The sequence below is a fragment of the Coregonus clupeaformis genome, chromosome 29, assembly GCF_020615455.1.
Source record: "Coregonus clupeaformis isolate EN_2021a chromosome 29, ASM2061545v1, whole genome shotgun sequence".
NCBI classification, from domain to species: Eukaryota; Metazoa; Chordata; class Actinopteri; order Salmoniformes; family Salmonidae; genus Coregonus; species Coregonus clupeaformis.
Window position 1 is genome coordinate 32,286,160 of NC_059220.1, and position 19,949 is coordinate 32,306,108.

The 19,949-nt window shown below is 46.2% G+C and overlaps 1 protein-coding gene across 2 annotated transcripts in view; it reads left to right on the forward strand.

Annotated features, from left to right (window-relative positions):
- The first annotated feature begins 236 nt into the window (after window positions 1-236).
- LOC121545046 (peroxidasin) overlaps window positions 237-19,949 on the forward strand; it is a 99,303-nt gene continuing 79,590 nt past the window's right edge. For both annotated transcript variants that reach the window (XM_041855403.2, XM_045209163.1), the window contains exon 1: window positions 237-548. In XM_041855403.2, the coding sequence (XP_041711337.2) occupies window positions 364-548 (185 nt within the window). In that variant the 5' untranslated portion in view covers window positions 237-363. The remainder of the gene's footprint in view (window positions 549-19,949) is intronic.

The following is a 19,949-nucleotide window of genomic DNA, read 5'->3' on the forward strand; positions in this document are numbered from 1 at the left end:
CACTGGTTTATTATGCTACATAGTTTATACATTTTTTAAATCGGACATCTCTATACAGATGCAGGCTACAAAGTATCATTTTATTAACTAGGCTTTCCATTAGTTCAACTTTGAAGTGGTTTCTTGATTGGCTTGCTCCCCTGTCCCAACATAATTTGTAACACTGCACTACCTCTCTCTCTCTCTCTCTCTCTCTCTCTCTCTCTCTCTCTCTCTCTCTCTCTCTCTCTCTCTTAGCTTGTAGGGAGGGAGCGGGTCTCAGTCAGCTGAGTTCCCTAGCTTAACTATAACTCAGCCGATGTTAGTTTCGGCAAGAGGGGTTTCTGGCGGTGTGTTGTTCTCTGCGCTGCTAACTCCCTAGCAATGGCGCTGTGGACGGGCAAACTCTTATCCCCTTTTCTAGTCGCGGTAGCACTGATTTTGGTCGCCAGTGGCCCGCAGCCTGTATATTCTTGTCCAAGCCGGTGTTTATGTTTTCGCACTACCGTGAGATGTATGCATTTAAACCTGGAAGCCGTACCTGCTGTTGCTCCGTCGACAACCATCCTGTAAGTAACATTACATTGTATCTAACGGGAAAAGTTAATAGGCTATGGAGGGAACGGAATGAATGCACTGATTTCTGGAGGAGTCACAGCAACCCAAGCGCTTTGAGATGGTCATACGATCTCTTATGCTGGTGTATAATCATTTAAACAGTTAGAAGTTATCTAATCTTTCCGTATCGAAACCACAGTTGATAAAGCAAGATAAGAAGAGCTATCCTCTTCGGGACCAGACCACCATTCTGGTTGCCTATTCAAAGTTGCAATGATGGAGTCTGGGAGTTTTGATAGTTTTAAAGTTCCTCATCACATTGATTTAGTTTAATAAGCTTATCTTATATATATATGATTTGTTCGTTATCAGTCTTTCATTGGTTTATTCAGTTGACTCACTAAAGAAAAACAACAACTTTTTTCAGCCTATAGGCTACCAACGTTACGGAAACGAGGTCAAAGGCTTCGTTGGACATAAGAGCATTGTCGGTTGCATAGCCTATGGAAGGGACGTGCCTTTGTAAAGTTCCAACACACCTTTGACGTCTGCCAGTGACTGAGCTAGGCCTACTGATCGTTTTTTTGGAGGGTTAGACAGCTATTGAAATCAGCCACAGAGCAGTTCCCACTGGGCAAAAACTGGTTGAATTAACGTTGTTTCCATGTCATTTCAATCAAAAAATGTAATGTGATGAAGTTGAATCAACGCGGAAAACTTTGAACCTATATCCAAAGACAGGGTGACATGTTTGGTTAAATCACTTTAGTTGACAACTCAACCAAATAGAAAACTAGACGTTGAAATGATGTCTGTGCCCAGTGGGTTGTTGGATCGTGTCAGTTTTGTGAGAATCTGCACCATGGGCTGACCTTTCCTCCAAGCACTCAGGGTATGATGGTGAATTGTTATGAATTACCTAAGCCTGTTGGACTGCAAGTGGATGGCCCTTGGCCAATATGGCTTAGTTTATTTATTATCTATTCAACATATTGCAAGGTAGTATTGTCATGGATATGTCATTGGCTTCTTGGAGAACCAGAGTAAAGGGTCAGTAGGCAGGCATGGGTCTGTGTTAGAGGGTCAAACTGTGGTTTTGAATATGTGTCTCAGATGAAGGGAAGCACAGTTTGTGACCCTGGTGCCTTCAGAAGTAGTGGCACTTCTGCACTAATTTGAAAGGTCCCGAGTACTCCACTGGGCAAACAGGATGCTTTTTTGTTGGAGGCAGCCAAAGACTGAAAGAGCCAGCGAACAGCCAGACAGAGCACACACACACAGCTCTGAAGCTCCAAAACAGTCCAATCTCTGGAATATGTGCACTCTTGTTTTTAATTGACCCATATGATTTTGACGTGTTTCCGAAACCCGCATGCATCTGTGCAAATAAAGACCTTCAGGCAAGCAGCGGGGCACAAAGGAGAAACTCAGCCAGTCTCAACGACTGGCACAGCGTGCACAAAATTAGCCTCCTTAATATATGTATGAAAGCTTCCAGGTCTGCTTCATTGGGACTCAATGGGCCAGTCCTGCAGCCACAGAGCCCTGCCCTCCCTGCCAACTCTGCAATATACCCAGGACACATCAACGTCTCCTCTGCCATGGGAACTTTTCTATTGTTTGGTCTGCTGAGCCCCTTCTTCTTCTTCTTCTTCTTCTTCTTCTTCTTCTTCTTCTTCTTCTTCTTCTTCTTCTTCTTCTTCTTCTTCTTCTTCTTCTTCTTCTTCTTCTTCTTCTTCTTCTTCTTCTTCTTCTTCTTCTTCTTCTTCTTCTTCTTCTTCTTCTTCCCTCCTTTGGATGCCTCTGAATCTGTCAGTGTTGAGTGTTGTTCAAAGGAGGGCTGAGGAGGGCAAATCATGTGTCAGTTTGCCAAGTTTTTCATGCTCGGTGGGGTTTGAACTAAGCAGCCGCCTGTCGCCTTGCCCTGCCTGCATGTGCTCACTCTTGTCGGAACATAAATGCAGCTCAGCTAGCCTATGAGACTCTCCCTGCCTTTCCATTATTCCACTGTAAATTGTGCACACAACGCTGGCCTTCAGGGCAGCAAGGCACCTTTCAACAGAACTAGAGTACTCTTTTGAAGGAAAGCTTGATTGTGGGGAGTATTTGTCACCCTGAATATGAAGTCTGTCTGCATAACTGACTAACTGACTATCCTACCGATCCTTGACTTCGGCGATGTCATTTACAAAATAGCCTCCAACACTCTACTCAGCAAATTGGATGTAGTCTATCCCAGTGCCATCCGTTTTGTCTCCAAAGCCCCATACACTACCCACCACTGTGACCTGTACGCTCTTGTTGGCTGGTCCTCACTACATGTTCGTCGTCAAACCCACTGGCTCCAGGCCATCTATAAATCACTGCTAGGCAAATCCCCGCCTTATCTTAGTTCATTGGTCCCCATAGCAGCACCCACCCGCAGTCTGCGCTCCAGCAGGTATATCTGGTCATCCTCAAAGCCAACACCTCCTTTGGCCGCCATTCCTTCCAGTTCTCTGCTGCCAATGACTGGAACGAATTGCAAAAATCTCTGAAGCTGGAGACTCTTATCTCCCTCACTAACTTTAAGCATCAGTTGTCAGAGCACCTTACCGATCACTGCACCTGTACACAGCCCATCTGAAATTAGCCCACCCATCTACCTCATCCCTATATTGTTATTTATTTTGCTCTTTTGCACCCCAGTATCTCTATTTGCACATAATCTCTTGCACATCTAGCATTCCAGTGTTAATACTAATTGTAATTATTTTGCACTATAGCCTATTTATTGCCTTACCTCCATAACTTGCTACATTTGCACACACTGTGTATATATTTTCTGTTGTATTTTTTGACTTTATGTTTTTTTACCCCATATGTAACTCTGTGTTGTTTTTATCGCACTGCTTTGCTTTATCTTGGCCAGGTCGCAGTTGTAAATGAGAACTTGTTCTCAACTGGCTTACCTGGTTAAATAAAGGTGAAATAAAAATAAATAAATAGCAGATCACATTAAGCTCATTAGACAGTAGTCAGGCTGGATTAAAAGCAGCTCCTTTGAAGGAGAAAAGTGAGTGTGTATGTTTGTGTGTGGTTAGAACAAAGTTATGACATCAGTCCTGTGCCTTATACTTTATGGTGGCTTTATTGACCCTTATGAAGGCTAGAAATATAACATTTTGATTGAATCAATTTCTCATAGCTTCACTCATTTCAGCCACAGTCCCAGGACCAAAACACTGGCCCCTCCGACCTTGGGGTCAGCTGATGGCTGGCTGTGAGGGCTGGGGGGGCAGAGGTGACTGGGTTGGTAAGGAAAGGTGTTAGAGACAGGGAGTATTGTATGTAGAGGGACATGCTGCTGGCTGGCTAGGCCCTGAAGGTCTGGGCTTTGCATTCCTCGTCCTGACCTGGCAGTGTGCCATCTCTGACGTGGAAATTCCTCCTCATCAGCATAGAGCACTGCAGTCAGATGTTCTACTACTAGGTTCCTCAGAGATGTGGGAAGGTATTTTGTTATTGTTTGAAAGCATCTCCTCAACCTCTCTTTCTCCTTTCTCTGTCTCTCAATCTACCACGTTTGCCCATGTTTTTTCTCGCCACCTCTCTTTTTCTCTCTTCATCCACAGTATCCCCTTCTGTCTCTCTTACTTTCTCCCTCTCGTTCGCCCCCTCTCTTTCTATCCCCCTCTCTTTCTCTCTCCCTAGTCCCTATATAAGCCCTTCCTAGCTCTCTCCTGTGATGGATTTGGACATTTTGGTTGGTTAGTGCAGGGCAGGCAGCTTTGTTCAAGATGCCTGTGTCTCCCCTAAGAGGCTTAGCTGGAGCTGGGTCTGGAGCTCCGACTGACCCCAGTTCTAATGTGGCGTCTGTGTCTAAATGCTCTGAGCCTAGTCAGCCTACCCAGTGTGTGTGTAATGCATGCTTCTCTACTAATGACAATCTCAAAAGAACTCAGAAGCTCAAAAAGTCAGTGTGAGATAAGTATCTTAAAACTCTAAATGTGTCTCTTCCCTTAGGAAAAGGGGAATAAGGTATTTTCCCCAAAGTACACCCAGGACTGTGCTCGGTGCTACCGTTTTTAGTTTATTTTACTTTCAGTGATTTTCTTTCAGATTAACGTGGACGTCTTTTTTCCCCTCCCATCTTTGATGGTCCACATTTGTTTTTCAGCTGTTGTTTCGGAGGACTCTCTGTTTGAGGTTTAATAGTAAATTACTGCCCTTCCTCTCTGTAACGACACTGCTGTACTCCTGCTCTGGGATTTACTAAGATAGAGAAATTATTACTTTCATATTGTCAGCTCTATTTTGCCAACCGCTCTCATGAATCCTCTCGTACAGGCCCACAGCTGTTGATGCTAACTCTTCTGCTTGCTAATGCTGTTTAAAGACACATTTGAAGCTACACATCAAATCAAATCAAATGTTATTTGTCACATGCGCCGAATACAACAGGTGTAGACCTTACAGTGAAATGCTTACTTACAAGCCCTTAACCAACAATGCAGTTTTAAGAAAGAATACCAAAAAAATTACTAAAAAAAAAAAAAAAAAGTAACAAATAATTAAAGAGCAGCAGTAAAATAACAATAGCGAGGCTATATACAGGGGTACCAGTACCGAGTCAATGTGCGGGGGCACCGGTTAGTTACAAAGACACAAGACCAATGTTCCGTCTAAGCTGCTCGCAGGTGCGCAGCTCCCCCGGGACTGCCAGGCAGAAGAAATATCAGCCCAAGCAGAGAATCACGAGATTGAACTACACTCAACTTTCTAGAGTTTTCCCCGTTAGTTAACACTATCAACGTTTCGCTCTACTGTGAGAATTGTGATCAAATCAACGCAATATTAACCACTTTCAATGCAACATACCGAAACAAAACAAACTATGCTTGACTTAGTATGCAAAACTAACTATGCAATAGATTTTGTTGTAGGCAGAACGCATCGGAGTAGGATTCTATTGCATTGACAGGCGCAACTCAGGCCCGTACTCTACACAGACCGGTGCGCCATAACCAATCAGAGCTGTAGTAGGCCTATATGCAAATAGACCATTGCCATTCACTTTGAACTGGACTGTTTTTACAGCATGAGCGGGCGTGAGTAGATGCCTTGTTTTGAGATCAAAGCGAGAAGAGCTACATTTGTACATTTGTTCATATCCTTTGCTAGTTAGTGAGTTATTAGCCCCGTTATAGATCATTTGTAGTCAGCAATGGGGGAGTGATTGCTTCCTACAAGAGCACAAAATGTGTGCATTTCTCAAGTCAGGTAAATAGCTTTTTTTTTTGTCTTCAAGGGGCAGTGTTGTATGTTGAGACAGACTTGAATAAGCTAATTAGCCAATAGACAGAGGGTAACATAATTTGTCTGATTCTCTGTAATAATGGTATGGGAATAATGATGCATTTTATTTTGTAAAGTGGATTCTTGCATCAAACAACACAACAACATTTTCATTCACCTCCTTGTCTAAAGGACAAGTGGATAAACAGGTTAATGTCAAGCCCTGCATGTTTTTTTCAAAAGTCTCATGGAATGTAGGCCTACATTGAATCACCACACATTGGCTGCTACTGTAGGCTGAACGATAAAACAGCTATTTCCATGTTAAAATGTTATGGGATGCATTTTCTCCATTGTTTCTGATGGTAGGCCACTCTGGTTGGCCTACATTATAATCAAATAGCCACAGTAGCCTTGACCAATGTTAAAACTAACTTGAAGTGGGTACAGCCTCAGTGTTCACAGTAAACGTGTGCCAGAATTTTCACAACATTCAAGTTTGCGCTCAGCAGACCTGAAATTTGCTCAGTGACAAAAACATTTTGAGGGAACATTGTGCAAAACGACGGCTTTGTGGAGAATGTTTGTGACATACTGCAGTGCATACAGGATTGTTACAGACTGTTTCCTTTTTGGTTCTTTCATAGTTCATGTCTTGTCTGAAACCATACGAATGGCCTCTTGTTATTTATGTATGTACAGTGGGGAAAAAAAGTATTTAGTCAGCGACCAATTGTGCAAGTTCTCCCACTTAAAAAGATGAGAGAGGCCTGTAATTTTCATCATAGGTACACGTCAACTATGACAGACAAATTGAGAAAAAAAAATCCAGAAAATCACATTGTAGGATTTTTATGAATTTATTTGCAAATGATGGTGGAAAATAAGTATTTGGTCACCTACAAACAAGCAAGATTTCTGGCTCTCACAGACCTGTAACTTCTTCTTTAAGAGGCTCCTCTGTCCTCCACTCGTTACCTGTATTAATGGCACCTGTTTGAACTTGTTATCAGTATAAAAGACACCTGTCCACAACCTCAAACAGTCACACTCCAAACTCCACTATGGCCAACACCAAAGAGCTGTCAAAGGACACCAGAAACAAAATTGTAGACCTGCACCAGGCTGGGAAGACTGAATCTGCAATAGGTAAGCAGCTTGGTTTGAAGAAATCAACTGTGGGAGCAATTATTAGGAAATGAAAGACATACAAGACCACTGATAATCTCCCTCGATCTGGGGCTCCACGCAAGTTCTCACCCCGTGGGGTCAAAATGATCACAAGAATGGTGAGCAAAAATCCCAGAACCACACGGGGGGACCTAGTGAATGACCTGCAGAGAGCTGGGACCAAAGTAACAAAGCCTACCATCAGTAACACACTACGCCGCCAGGGACTCAAATCCTGCAGTGCAAGACGTGTCCCCCTGCTTAAGCCAGTACATGTCCAGGCCCGTCTGAAGTTTGCTAGAGTGCATTTGGATGATCCAGAAGAGGATTGGGAGAATGTCATATGGTCAGATGAAACCAAAATAGAACTTTCAGGTAAAAACTCAACTCGTCGTGTTTGGAGGACAAAGAATGCTGAGTTGCACCATACCTACTGTGAAGCATGGGGGTGGAAACATCATGCTTTGGGGCTGTTTTTTCTGCAAAGGGACCAGGACGACTGATCCGTGTAAAGGAAAGAATGAATGGGGCCATGTATCGTGAGATTTGGAGTGAAAACCTCCTTCCATCAGCAAGGGCATTGAAGATGAAACGTGGCTGGGACTTTCAGCATGACAATGATCCCAAACACACCGCCCGGGCAACGAAGGAGTGGCTTCGTAAGAAGCATTTCAAGGTCCTGGAGTGGCCTAGCCAGTCTCCAGATCTCAACCCCATAGAACATCTTTGGAGGGAGTTGAAAGTCCGTGTTGCCCAGCGACAGCCCCAAAACATCACTGCTCTAGAGGAGATCTGCATGGAGGAATGGGCCAAAATACCAGCAACAGTGTGTGAAAACCTTGTGAAGACTTACAGAAAACGTTTGACCTGTGTCAATGCCAACAAAGGGTATATAACAAAGTATTGAGAAACTTTTGTTATTGACCAAATACTTATTTTCCACCATAATTTGCAAATAAATTCATTAAAAATCCTACTATGTGATTTTCTGGAATTTTATTTCTCATTTTGTCTCTCATAGTTGACGTGTACCTATGATGAAAATTACAGGCCTCTCTCATTTTTTTAAGTGGGAGAACTTGCACAATTGGTGGCTGACTAAATACTTTTTTTCCCCACTGTATGTTTGTTTCTGTGTGCCTTGCGTGTGTTGTCACATGGTCTGGCACCCACAGCATAAATGTGTTAAACATTGTGAAAGGGAACCCTGATTATAAACACATGGGCAACGCCATGGCAGTGGGGAGTCTGCCCGTTGTAAACGTGTCAATGTGCTATCTCATAAAGTGGCTTGTTATGGCCTAGTTTGCCTCCTTTATGTAATGTTTAGTATTCAAATGGGCTCCTTTCTTGGTGTTTTTACTCTCACACCCTGTGGTGGATGTGGTGTTTTTAACGGTATTACTACAAACAAACCCTCATGAAACTCGGTTCTGTATTAGACATTAAAAGTAAAGGCAGGGGTGAAATGTGAAGGCTCAGTCTTTGGTTCACTCTCACAGGCTATCAGAATTCATTTCACGTCTAAGGTTTTGCATTGTAGTTTGGAGAATCAATAAATAGTTGGGTTTTTCACCTAATCTTCAGCAGAAAGTTGATAGCTTAAAGGAGCAGTCAGAATCAGAGCACTGCTGGTTGATCTGAATGGACTGTGACAAGACAGACTGAGTGGTTAGAGGTTGATGAGTGAAGCTGGGGGTTCCTGGTGGGTGGGTTCAATGGGGGTGGGGTGGAAATTGAACTGTGCAGCATACTACAACACATGGAACCTGCCATCTATATAAGATGGTCTTGATTTGCGACTTTACATTTACGAACCTCCCAAGTGCAGTCCTTAGAGCCCTACTGGGTAGATTTAATGACCTGGTAGTCGGGCAGGCGTCAGGGGGTGACCTTTTTTCTCTCAATCCCTCCTTCATTTTCTCCCTTTATCTTCTTTATTTTGTGACATCGATGGCTTACAACATTGGCCTGGGCTGAGTGAGTGAGAGAGAGAGGGAGAGAGAGAGGGAGGGAGGGAAAAGAGAAGCTCCATTGTGTGGAATTTGCTGCAGTCAGGCTTTGTAAGGCGTTCAGTCTCTACGGCATTATGGAATGCAAAGCCAGAAATCCCCAAAGCTTTGCTCATTTGCACAGGGAGATTGGGCCGAAGATAGTTGTTGAAAGGAACCCTCCTGGTCCCTCTCTTACTGTGGCTGTCCTATAGGGGTTGAGGGGAGGACAGCTTGGCTGCTGAATTCGAACGTTGTTCCAGCATTTTTGCAGCATTTCTCACATAGCGTTGTTATAGCGTTATTGCAAGATTGTTAAACTAAGGAAGTCTCCTAAAAGTTAGATTCTCCCCCTGTGACTTGTTTAGGAGTTGTTATGCACGTACAGGACTGTTCGTGCATAGTTGTAAATCAAGCACGTCTATTTGCAGCCATGTTGTCGGTGAAGGGCCTAAGTGGAAGGAAATAGAGCTGAAGGGACACACTGATTGCCTTTGTAATGAACCTTTATAATGCTTAATAAGATAGTTTCCTGGATGAAGACATCAAAGGATGTCAGATAGGGTTGGGTGGTATTTTTCATAGCTTCATACTGTTCCTGTACCATACCGGTGTATACAGTATTACCGGCAGTGCACACACTGGAAAAATTAATTAAGGTTACTACAAGCTCCACTCCATTAATCTAAACTCAGCAAAAAAAGACTGCGTTTATTTTTAGCAAACATAACATGTGTAAATATTTGTATGAACATAACAAGATTCACCAACTGAGACATAAACTGAACAAGTTCCACAGACATGTGACTAACAGAAATGGAATAATGTGTCCGTGAACAAAGGGGGGGTCAAAATCAAAAGTAACAGTCAGTATCAGGTGTGGCCACCAGCTGCATTAAGTACTGCAGTGCATCTCCTCCTCATGGACTGCACCAGATTTGCCAGTTCTTGCTGTGAGATGTTACCCCACTCTTCCACCAAGGCACCTGCAAGTTCCCGGACATTTCTGGGGGGAATGGCCCTAGCACTCACCCTCCGATCCAACAGGTCCCAGACGTGCTCAATGGGATTGAGATCCGGGCTCTTTGCTGGCCATGGCAGAACACTGACATTCCTGTCTTGCAGGAAATCACGCACAGAACGAGCAGTATGGCTGGTGGCATTGTCATGCTGGAGGGTCATGTCAGGATGAGCCTGCAGGAAGGGTACCACATGAGGGAGGAGGATGTCTTTCCTGTAACGCACAGCGTTGAGATTGCCTGCAATGACAACAAGCTCAGTCCGATGATGCTGTGACACACCGCCCCAGACCATGACGGACCCTCCACCTCCAAATCGATCCCGCTCCAGAGTACAGGCCTCGGTGTAACGCTCATTCCTTCGACGATAAATGCGAATCCGACCATCACCCCTGGTGAGACAAAACCGCGACTCGTCAGTGAAGAGCACTTTTTGCCAGTCCTGTCTGGTCCAGCGACGGTGGGTTTGTGCCCATGTGCGATGTTGTTGCCGGTGATGTCTGTTGAGGACCTGCCTTACAACAGGCCTACAAGCCCTCAGTCCAGCCTTTCTCAGCCTATTGCGGACAGTCTGAGCACTGATGGAGGGATTGTGCATTCCTGGTGTAACTCGGGCAGTTGTTGTCATCCTGTACCTGTCCCGCAGGTGTGATGTTCGGATGTACCAATCCTGTGCAGGTGTTGTTACACGTGGTCTGCCACTGCGAGGATGATCAGCTGTCCGTCCTGTCTCCCTGTAGCGCTGTCTTAGGACTCTCACAGTACGGACATTGCAATTTATTGCCCTGGCCACATCTGCAGTCCTCATGCCTCCTTGCAGCATGCCTAAGGCACATTCACGCAGATGAGCAGGGACCCTGGGCATCTTTCTTTTGGTGTTTTCAGAGTCAGTAGAAAGGCCTCTTTAGTGTCCTAAGTTTTCATAACTGTGACCTTAATTGCCTACCGTCTGTAAGCTGTTAGTGTCTTAACGACCGTTCCACAGGTGCATGTTCATTAATTGTTTATGGTTCATTGAATAAGCATGGGAAACAGTGTTTAAACCCTTTACAATTAAGATCTGTGAAGTTATTTGGATTTTTACGAATTATCTTTGAAACACAGGGTCCTGAAAAAGGGACGTTTCTTTTTTTGCTGAGTTTATGTGCGTGCGTGCACGTGGGTGGAGTGGAATTTTTGGAGTAGCGGACACCTTTTGGTAACATGATATCCTTGCCGGTCCCACTCCCATTCACAAGGGGACGATAGCAAAGTATTTTATTTTTGTATTTTCATTTTGTCACGAGCTCTGCTGGTCTGTTACTGCGTAGCAACCTAACAGTGCCAAAAGCCCTGGTCTGCCCTAAATTACGATCAGAAGAATGGCCCAAAAATTTTTTGGGGATGGATGTTTTGACCTCTAATATTTGTTTATTATGATCAAGTTCCATCCCCACAATGAATTATTTAAAAGTGTGCTACAAATTGAGATATTTAATTAAATAGTGATCCACTACTACATTTGTTGTCACAGAGGACCACGTGCTGACACAGACCAATCAAGGGCCGGCAGGCTATGAGGAGGCCCTCATGCACACTCTTTGCACTTGGTATTCACGTGGTATCCGGTATTGACGTCAACTTCATCTTGCAGGAGCGTTGGGTTGACTCTCTCAGGCAGGATAAAAACTACATCGACCATGATCCTCACGGCCACTTTTACCTTGATCCTTAGCGATTGTTTGGTACCATTCAGCCCCGTTCAGCAATATGGCACGCTTCATAGTCAAATACTTCCGGCTTAATGTGCCATCGGGAGTTTTCCATAGGAATACATGGATGACGTCAGCGCTATCACTATCTACTGGTTTTAATATCTATGGTAGTAGCTAGCTGGCAGCCTGGCTAGCTGGCTTTAGCCTGGCTAAAAACATAGCAAGCTAGGATCCTTTTTAGCTTCCCACATCTCCATGTGATATAATCAGATTTATAATGAAAAAAATATGCCCAGTAAATATTCTTATACCTGCGGGTGTAACCTAAAACATTATCTCAGTTTGATATGCTGCTTGTGTATTCACTCCCATATCAGCTAAGTCATCATGTTTTTGACGTGGAGAAAAAGCACATACAGTATCTTGCAGCTGTTTTTACCAGTAGCCTGGAATCACTAGTTATTACTTCCCAACAAAATACATTTGGGAGGGATTCTAATAAGGCTACAATGTTGTTTGGTTTATTGTTTGAACAGTCACTGAGATTGCTTATCAATGTAAAATAGGCTGCTTTGATACATAGCCTATAGATCAGATCAAGGAACCAAGCAAGCTTCATTGCCTACACAACACTGCCCCCACGGCTACGGGAGAGGTGATACGGCGCTTTACAATTTTCATGTGGCACGGGAGTACGTCGAATGTCGGAGCGCACTACAAGGAGCCGCCCCTTTTGTGACGAAAAACGACACGGAGACACTGCGCTATGCTCCGTTGGCTCCGTTATATTCTGTGTAGACCCGTTTAGGCAGCAGGGATCTTGATCTAGTGCGGGATTGTCTCTGCTGTAACCAAGAAGCTTGATCTGGTATTTTCTTTTTTTTGACGGTATTGAAAATGATACGGTCGATATTTCAAAATACCCCGGTAAACGGTATACCGCCCAAGCCTAATGTCAGAGAAGATGACACAATACCCTGATAGATTGTGAAAGGCCCACACTGTGCACTAACGCTCCCCTGGCAATAAATAAATCCTCCTTGTCTTTTTTATACTGCAGGATTCACATAGAGAGGTTTTAAGAGAAAAGCTTCCAACCATGTTTGGAGATTGAGATGGCCTTGTTCTTCCTTCAAGCAACGAGGTGGGGAGACTGCCATGTTCTTGTTTAACAAAGTATGAGTCATACACACCCAGAGAGAGTCCTTGGCTGTCCAACTTGGGCATGAGAGAGAGAGAGAGAGTGAGAGTGAGAGAGAGAGAGAGAGAGAGAGAGAGAGAGAGAGAGAGAGAGAGAGAGAGAGAGAGAGAGAGAGAGAGAGAGAGAGAGAGAGAGAGAGAGAGAGAGAGAGAGAGAGAGAGAGAGAGAGAGAGAGAGAGAGAGAGAGAGAGAGAGAGAGAGAGAGAGAGAGAGAGAGAGAGATCCACACATGTCACTCAGATGCTAGAGCTGGAGAAGTCCTAGCCAAGGCAGGCCCACTCCCTTAGTGCCTCACAGATTATTAGGGTTTGATTTGCACAGGCCACAGAGCCTTTTTGCAAGATTTGTTTGTGGATTGACAAAGACTTTGCTAAATGGAGCTGTACCTATGTGGCCATGATACCCAACATGCTACCCTACCAAGCCATGGCCAGCCATGGCCTCTCCATTCTGACAGAGTGATTGGGTTTTGGCCAGGAATGTTGCTGTCTGCCTGGTGTCGGTGGTAATTACGGCTGGCCTGGTTATCAGGCCCAGGGCTCTTATCGGCTTGGCCATTTGCTCAGTGGAATTTCCCCTGTAGAATGGTTGAGGCTGGGCGGGCAGCCGACCAACAAGAACCCAGAGCACTGAGCAGCAGAGCACTGAGCAGCATCCTGTTTCCAAGTGTTGTCACTGTGGACATAGTGTCACCTCTTGTCTCATCTCCAGCACTGTGTTGACTCTATGCAGCATGTGACAAAGTATGCATGATCTCACAAGATGTATGTTGAAGTTCCATCCTGGCTATAGTCTCAAAGAAACATGCTTATTTGAGAGAATTTCTGTTTTTAGGGTAAAGGCAGATACATTCATTTTGTTACGTTACAGCCTTATTCTAAAATGGATTAAATAAATAAAAATCCTCATCAAGCTAAACACAATACCCCATAAGGACAAAGCAAAAACAGGTTTTTAGAAATTGTTGCAAATTTATAGAAACTTTAAAACAGAAATACCTTATTTACATAAGTATTCAGACTCTTTGCTATGAGACTCGAAATTGAGCTCAGGTGCATCCTGTTTCCATTGATCATCCTTTAGATGTTTCTACAACTTGATTGGAATTCACCTGTGGTAAATTCAATTAATTGGACAGTTGACAGTGCATGTCAGAGCAAAAACCAAGCCATGAGGTCAAAGGAATTGTCCGTAGAGCTCCGAGACTGGATTGTGTCGAGGCACTGATCTGGGGAAGGGTACCAAAAATGTCTGCAGCATTGAAGGTCCCCAAGAACACAATGGCCTCCATCATTCTTAAATGGAAGAAGTTTGGAACCACCAAGACTCTTTCTAGAGCTGGCCGCCCAGCCAAACTGAGCAATCGGGGGAGAAGGGCCTTGGTCAGGGAGGTGAAAAAGAACCATATGGTCACTCTGACAGAGCTCCATATTTCCTCTGTGGAGATGGGAGAACCTTCCAGAAGGACAACCATCTCTGCAGCACTCCACCAATCAGGCCTTTGTGGTAGAGTGGCCAGACGGAAGCCACTCCTCAGTAATAGGCACATGACAGCCCACTTGGAGTTTTCCAAAAGGCACCTAAAGGACTCTCAAACCATGAGAAACAAGATTCTCTGGTCTGATGAAACCAAGATTGAACTCTTTGGCCTGAATGCCAAGCGTCACGTCTAGAGGAAACCTGGCACCATCCCTACGGTGACACATGGTGGTAGCAGCGTCATGCTGTGGGGATGTTTTTCAGCGGCAGGGACTGGGAGACTAGTCAGGATTGAGGGAAAGATGAACGGAGCAATGTACAGAGAGATCCTTGATGAAAACCTGCTCCGGAGCGCTCAGGACCTCAGACTAGGGCGAAGGTTCACCTTCCAACAGGACAACGACCCTAAGCACACAGCCAAGACAATGCAGGTGTGGCTTTGGGACAAGTCTCTGAATGTCTGAGTGGCCCAGCCAGAACCCGGACATGAACCCGATCTAACATCTCTGGAGAGACCTGAAAATATCTGTGCAGCGACGCTCCCCATCCAACCTGACAGAGCTTGAGAGGAACTGCAGAGAAGAATGGGAGAAACTCCCCAAATACAGCTGTGCCAAGCTTGTAGCACCATACCCAAGAAGACTCGAGGCTGTAATCACTGTTAAAGGTGCTTTAATAAAGTAAAGGGTCTGAATAATTATGTAAATTTCATATTTCAGTTTTCTTTTATTTATACAATTTATAAAAACCTGTTTTTGCTTTGTCATTATGCGGTATTGTGTGTAGATTGATGAAGGAAATAGTTTTATTTAATCCATTTTAGAATAAGACTGTAATGTAACAAAATGTGGAAAAAGTCAAGGGGTCTGAATACTTTCAGAATGCACTGTATTACTTTACTTTTTGAGCTGACAAGTCCTTAGCTTGTAAGCATCTGTCACGCTCGTTGATAGACGAATCGGACCAAGGTGCAGCGTGGTATGCGTACATATTCCTTTATTAACTGAATACAAATCAAACAACAAAATACAAACAGAAACAAGATCCCACAACTAAGGTAGGCAAAATGGCTGCCTAAGTATGATCCCCAATCAGAGACAACGGTCGACAGCTGCCTCTGATTGGGAACCACACCCGGCAACATAGAAATAGAAAATCTAGAATTCACACCGTGACCAAACCAACTAGAGAAAACAGGGCTCTCAAGGTCAGGGCGTGACTAGTACCCCCCCCACCCAAAGGTGCGTACTCCGGCCGCAACAACCTGACTCATTAGGGGAGGGTCCGGGTGGGCATCTAGCCTCGGTGGTGGCTCCGGCTTCGGGTGCGACGTCGGTATAAACCTCTTCTCCCTTCCTGCCTCCCCGTTGCACACCCGGTCTGGTCTGGACCCCAGCGCAATGCTTCCCCTCTCAGTCCTCCCACGATGCACCAAGCCCTGTCCGGACCCTGGTGTGGGAGCCCTCGACCCTGGAGAGGGGCTGACATCTGGTCCCGGCCCAGCAGTCCTCCCGCGATGCACCAAGCCCTGTCTGGACCCTGGTGTGGGAGCCCTCGACCCCGGAGAGGGGCCGACATCTGGTTCCGGCCCGGCAGTCCTCTCGCGATGCACCAAGCCCTGTCTGGACCCTGGTGTGGGAGACCCCGACTCTGGAGAGGGGTTGACGTCTGGTTCCGGCTCGGCAGTCCTCCCGCGATGCACCAAGACCTGTCTGGACCCTGGTGTGGGAGACCCCGACCCTGGAGAGGGGTTGACGTCTGGTTCCGGCTCGGACCCCGGTGGAGCGGATGGCTTTGGCATGGGGGAAGAGCAGATAACCGGAGCTGGACTTGACACCGGTGGAGCGGACTTCTCTGGCACCGGACCAAAACAGCTGACCGGAGCTGGACTAGGCACCGGTGGAGTGGACTACTCTGGCACCGGACTGGACCAGCTGACTGGAGCTGGACTAGGCACCGGTGGAGCGGACTGCTCTGGCACTGGAGTGGAGCAGAGGACCCTCGCTGGAGGTCGGGTGCGTGGCGCTGGAACGGGCCATACCGGACTAGGGACACGCACCACTGGTTTGGTGCGAGGAGCAGGCACGGGCCGTACCGGACTGGAAACACGCACCAGTGGTCTGGTGCGAGGAGCAGGCACGGGCCGTCCCAGACTGGAAACACGCACCACTGGTCTGGTGCGAGGAGCAGGCACGGGCCGTACCGGACTGGAGACACGCACCACTGGTTTGGTGCGAGGAGCAGGCACGGGCCGTACCGGACTGGAGACACGCACCACTGGTTTGGTGCGAGGAGCAGGCACGGACCGTACCGGACTGGAGACACGCACCACTGGTCTGGTGCGAGGAGCAGGCACGGGCCATACCGGACTGGAGACACGCACCACTGGTCTGGTGCGAGGAGCAGGCACGGGCCGTACCGGGCTGGAGACACGCACCACTGGTTTGGTGCGAGGAGCAGGCACGGGCCGTACCGGGCTGGAGACACGCACCACTGGTCTGGTGCGAGGATCAGGAACAACCCGTCATGGCTGAACGCTCACTTTAGCCCGGCAAGTGCGGGGCGCGGGCACCAAGCGCACCGGGCTGTGAATGCGCACTGGAGACACAGTGCGTATCACAGCATAACAGGGTGCCTGAACGGTCCCATGCTCCTTAACGCGAGTGTGGGGAGTTGGCTCTACTCTGAAACCTGGCTCCGCCAGCCTCTGCTCTAAGGACTGCGCTCTCTGCTGCTGGAGGGTTAACTCCTCTCTCAGCTCCTCCTGTTGCCTGGCCAGCTCCTCTCTCAGTGCATCCACTGACTCCTTCTCCCTGTGGGCCTCCTGCAGCGCCTCCCTCTGAAGGGAGATCTCCTGCTCCCTCTTAGCTATCAGCCCCCGTAAGGTGGTGGTCTCCTCTCTCAGAGTGCTGAGCTGCAGGTCTTTCAGGGCCTCCTGCTGCTTCGCCAACCACCCCGTGTGCCCCCACCAAAATGTTTTATTGGGGCTACCTCTCGGGCTTCCTTCGCGGTCTTGAACTATGATGTCGCCGTTGATCCTCTCTTGCCTGGGCTTCTTCCTTCGCCCAGGGTCCCTTACCGGCCAATATCTCCTCCCATGTCCAGAATGTTTTCCCCACCTGTGTCCAGCATGTCTGCTCCTCCTGGCCATGCTGCTTGGTCCGTTGGTGGTGGGATCTTCTGTCACGCTCGTTGATAGACGGATCGGACCAAGGTGCAGCATGGTATGCGTACATATTCCTTTATTAACTGAATACAAAACAAACAACAAAATACAAACGAACGTGAAGTTCAACAGGCTGCAAAACCACAAGCCGAAACAGAAACAAGATCCCACAACTAAGGTAGGCAAAATGGCTGCCTAAGTATGATCCCCAATCAGAGACAACGATAGACAGCTGCCTCTGATTGGGCACCACACACGGCCAACATAGAAATAGAAAATCTAGAATTCACACCCTGACGAAACCAACTAGAGAAAACAGGGCTCTTAAGGTCAGGGCGTGACAGCATCCTAGATAAACATATTACATTTATAACGCACTGTATATTACATGCCGAAGGGGGTAAGAATTTTCTTCCTGTGATATGTTTTTCCATAATTTTTTCATATGTGCTCTTGAGGGCTACTGCTGCTGAGCCAAGTGTTGTATCCACTTGAGTTCAAGTGCTGTGGTCTCTGTCTATGTTCTACTGGAGGTAGGGCCTATTCCACTCCGTAAGGCCTTAGTCAGTAACACTACATGTCTGAATCTTCAACAGTGTGGTAGGAATCTGAAGCAATGGTTAATCTGTCAATGACCATTAATCACTGGTGAGAGGACAAATGTACCGCTTAGTTTATCCCATGTGTCAAGTTAAATTGCGTCCTCACTGCCCCAAGCAAAGGGTCCACTGTATAGCTTTCACAGATCAGTGATTACTTCAAGTAAGGGAGGATGGATGGATGGATGCATGGATGAATGGATGGGTGGATGGGGATGGATGGATGAATGAATGGAGGTAACATCGCCCATGGCTGTATTTTCTTCTTCCTGCCTATCAATCTAAGGTCTTTACTGTTTGTCCATGTTTTATCTCTTTATAATCCCTAAACGTTTCCCCATATCACTTATAGACACTGAACAAAACTATGAATGCAACACGCAACAATTTCAAAGATTTTACTGAGTTACAGTTCATATAAGGAAATCAGTCAATTTAAACATATTCATTAGGCCCTAATCTATGGATTTCACATGACTGGAAAATACAGATATGCATCTGTTGGTCACAGATACATTGAGGGAAAAAAGTATTTGATCCCCTGCTGATTTTGTACGTTTGCCCACTGACAAAGACATGATCAGTCTATAATTTTAATGGTAGGTTTATTTGAACAGTGAGAGACAGAATAACAACAACAAAATCCACAAAAACGCATGTCAAAAATGTTATAAATTGATTTGCATTTTAATGAGGGAAATAAGTATTTGACCCCTCTGCAAAACATGACTTAGTACTTGGTGGCAAAACCCTTGTTGGCAATCACAGACGTTTTTTGTAGTTGGCCACCAGGTTTGCACACATCTCAGGAGGGATTTTGTCCCACTCCTCTTTGCAGATCTTCTCCAAGTCATTAAGGTTTCGAGGCTGACGTTTGGCAACTCGAACCTTCAGCTCACTCCACAGATTTTCTGTGGGATTAAGGTCTGGAGACTGGCTGGGCCACTCCAGAACCTTAATGTGCTTCTTCTTGAGCCACTCCTTTGTTGCCTTGGCCGTGTGTTTTGGGTCATTGTCATGCTGGAATACCCATCCACAACCCATTTCCAATGCCCTGGCTGAGGGAAGGAGGTTCTCACCCAAGATTTGATGGTACATGGCCCCGTCCATCATCCCTTTGATGCGGTGAAGTTGTCCTGTCCCCTTAGCAGAAACCCCCCCCCCAAAGCATAATGTTTCCACCTCCATGTTTGACGGTGGGGATGGTGTTCTTGGGGTCATAGGCAGCATTCCTCCTCCTCCAAACATGCGAGTTGAGTTGATGCCAAAGAGCTCGATTTTGCTCTCATCTGACCACAACACTTTCACCCAGTTCTCCTCTGAATCATTCAGATGTGCATTGGCAAACTTCAGATGGGCCTGTATATGTGCTTTCTTGAGCAGGGGGGCCTTGCGGGCGCTGCAGGATTTCAGTCCTTCACGGCGTAATGTGTTACCAATTGTTTTCTTGGTGACTATGGTCCCAGCTGCCTTGAGATCATTGACAAGTTCCTCCCGTGTAGTTCTGGGCTGATTCCTCACCGTTCTCATGATCATTGCAACTCCACGAGGTGAGATCTTGCATGGAGCCCCAGGCCGAGGTAGATTGACAGTTCTTTTGTGTTTCTTCCATTTCGAATAATCGCACCAACTGTTGTCACCTTCTCACCAAGCTGCTTGGCGATGGTCTTGTAGCCCATTCCAGCCTTGTGTAGGTCTACAATCTTGTCCCTGACATCCTTGGAGTGCTCTTTGGTCTTGGCCATGGTGGAGAGTTTGGAATCTGATTGATTGATTGCTTCTGTGGACAGGTGTCTTTTATACAGGTAAAAAGATG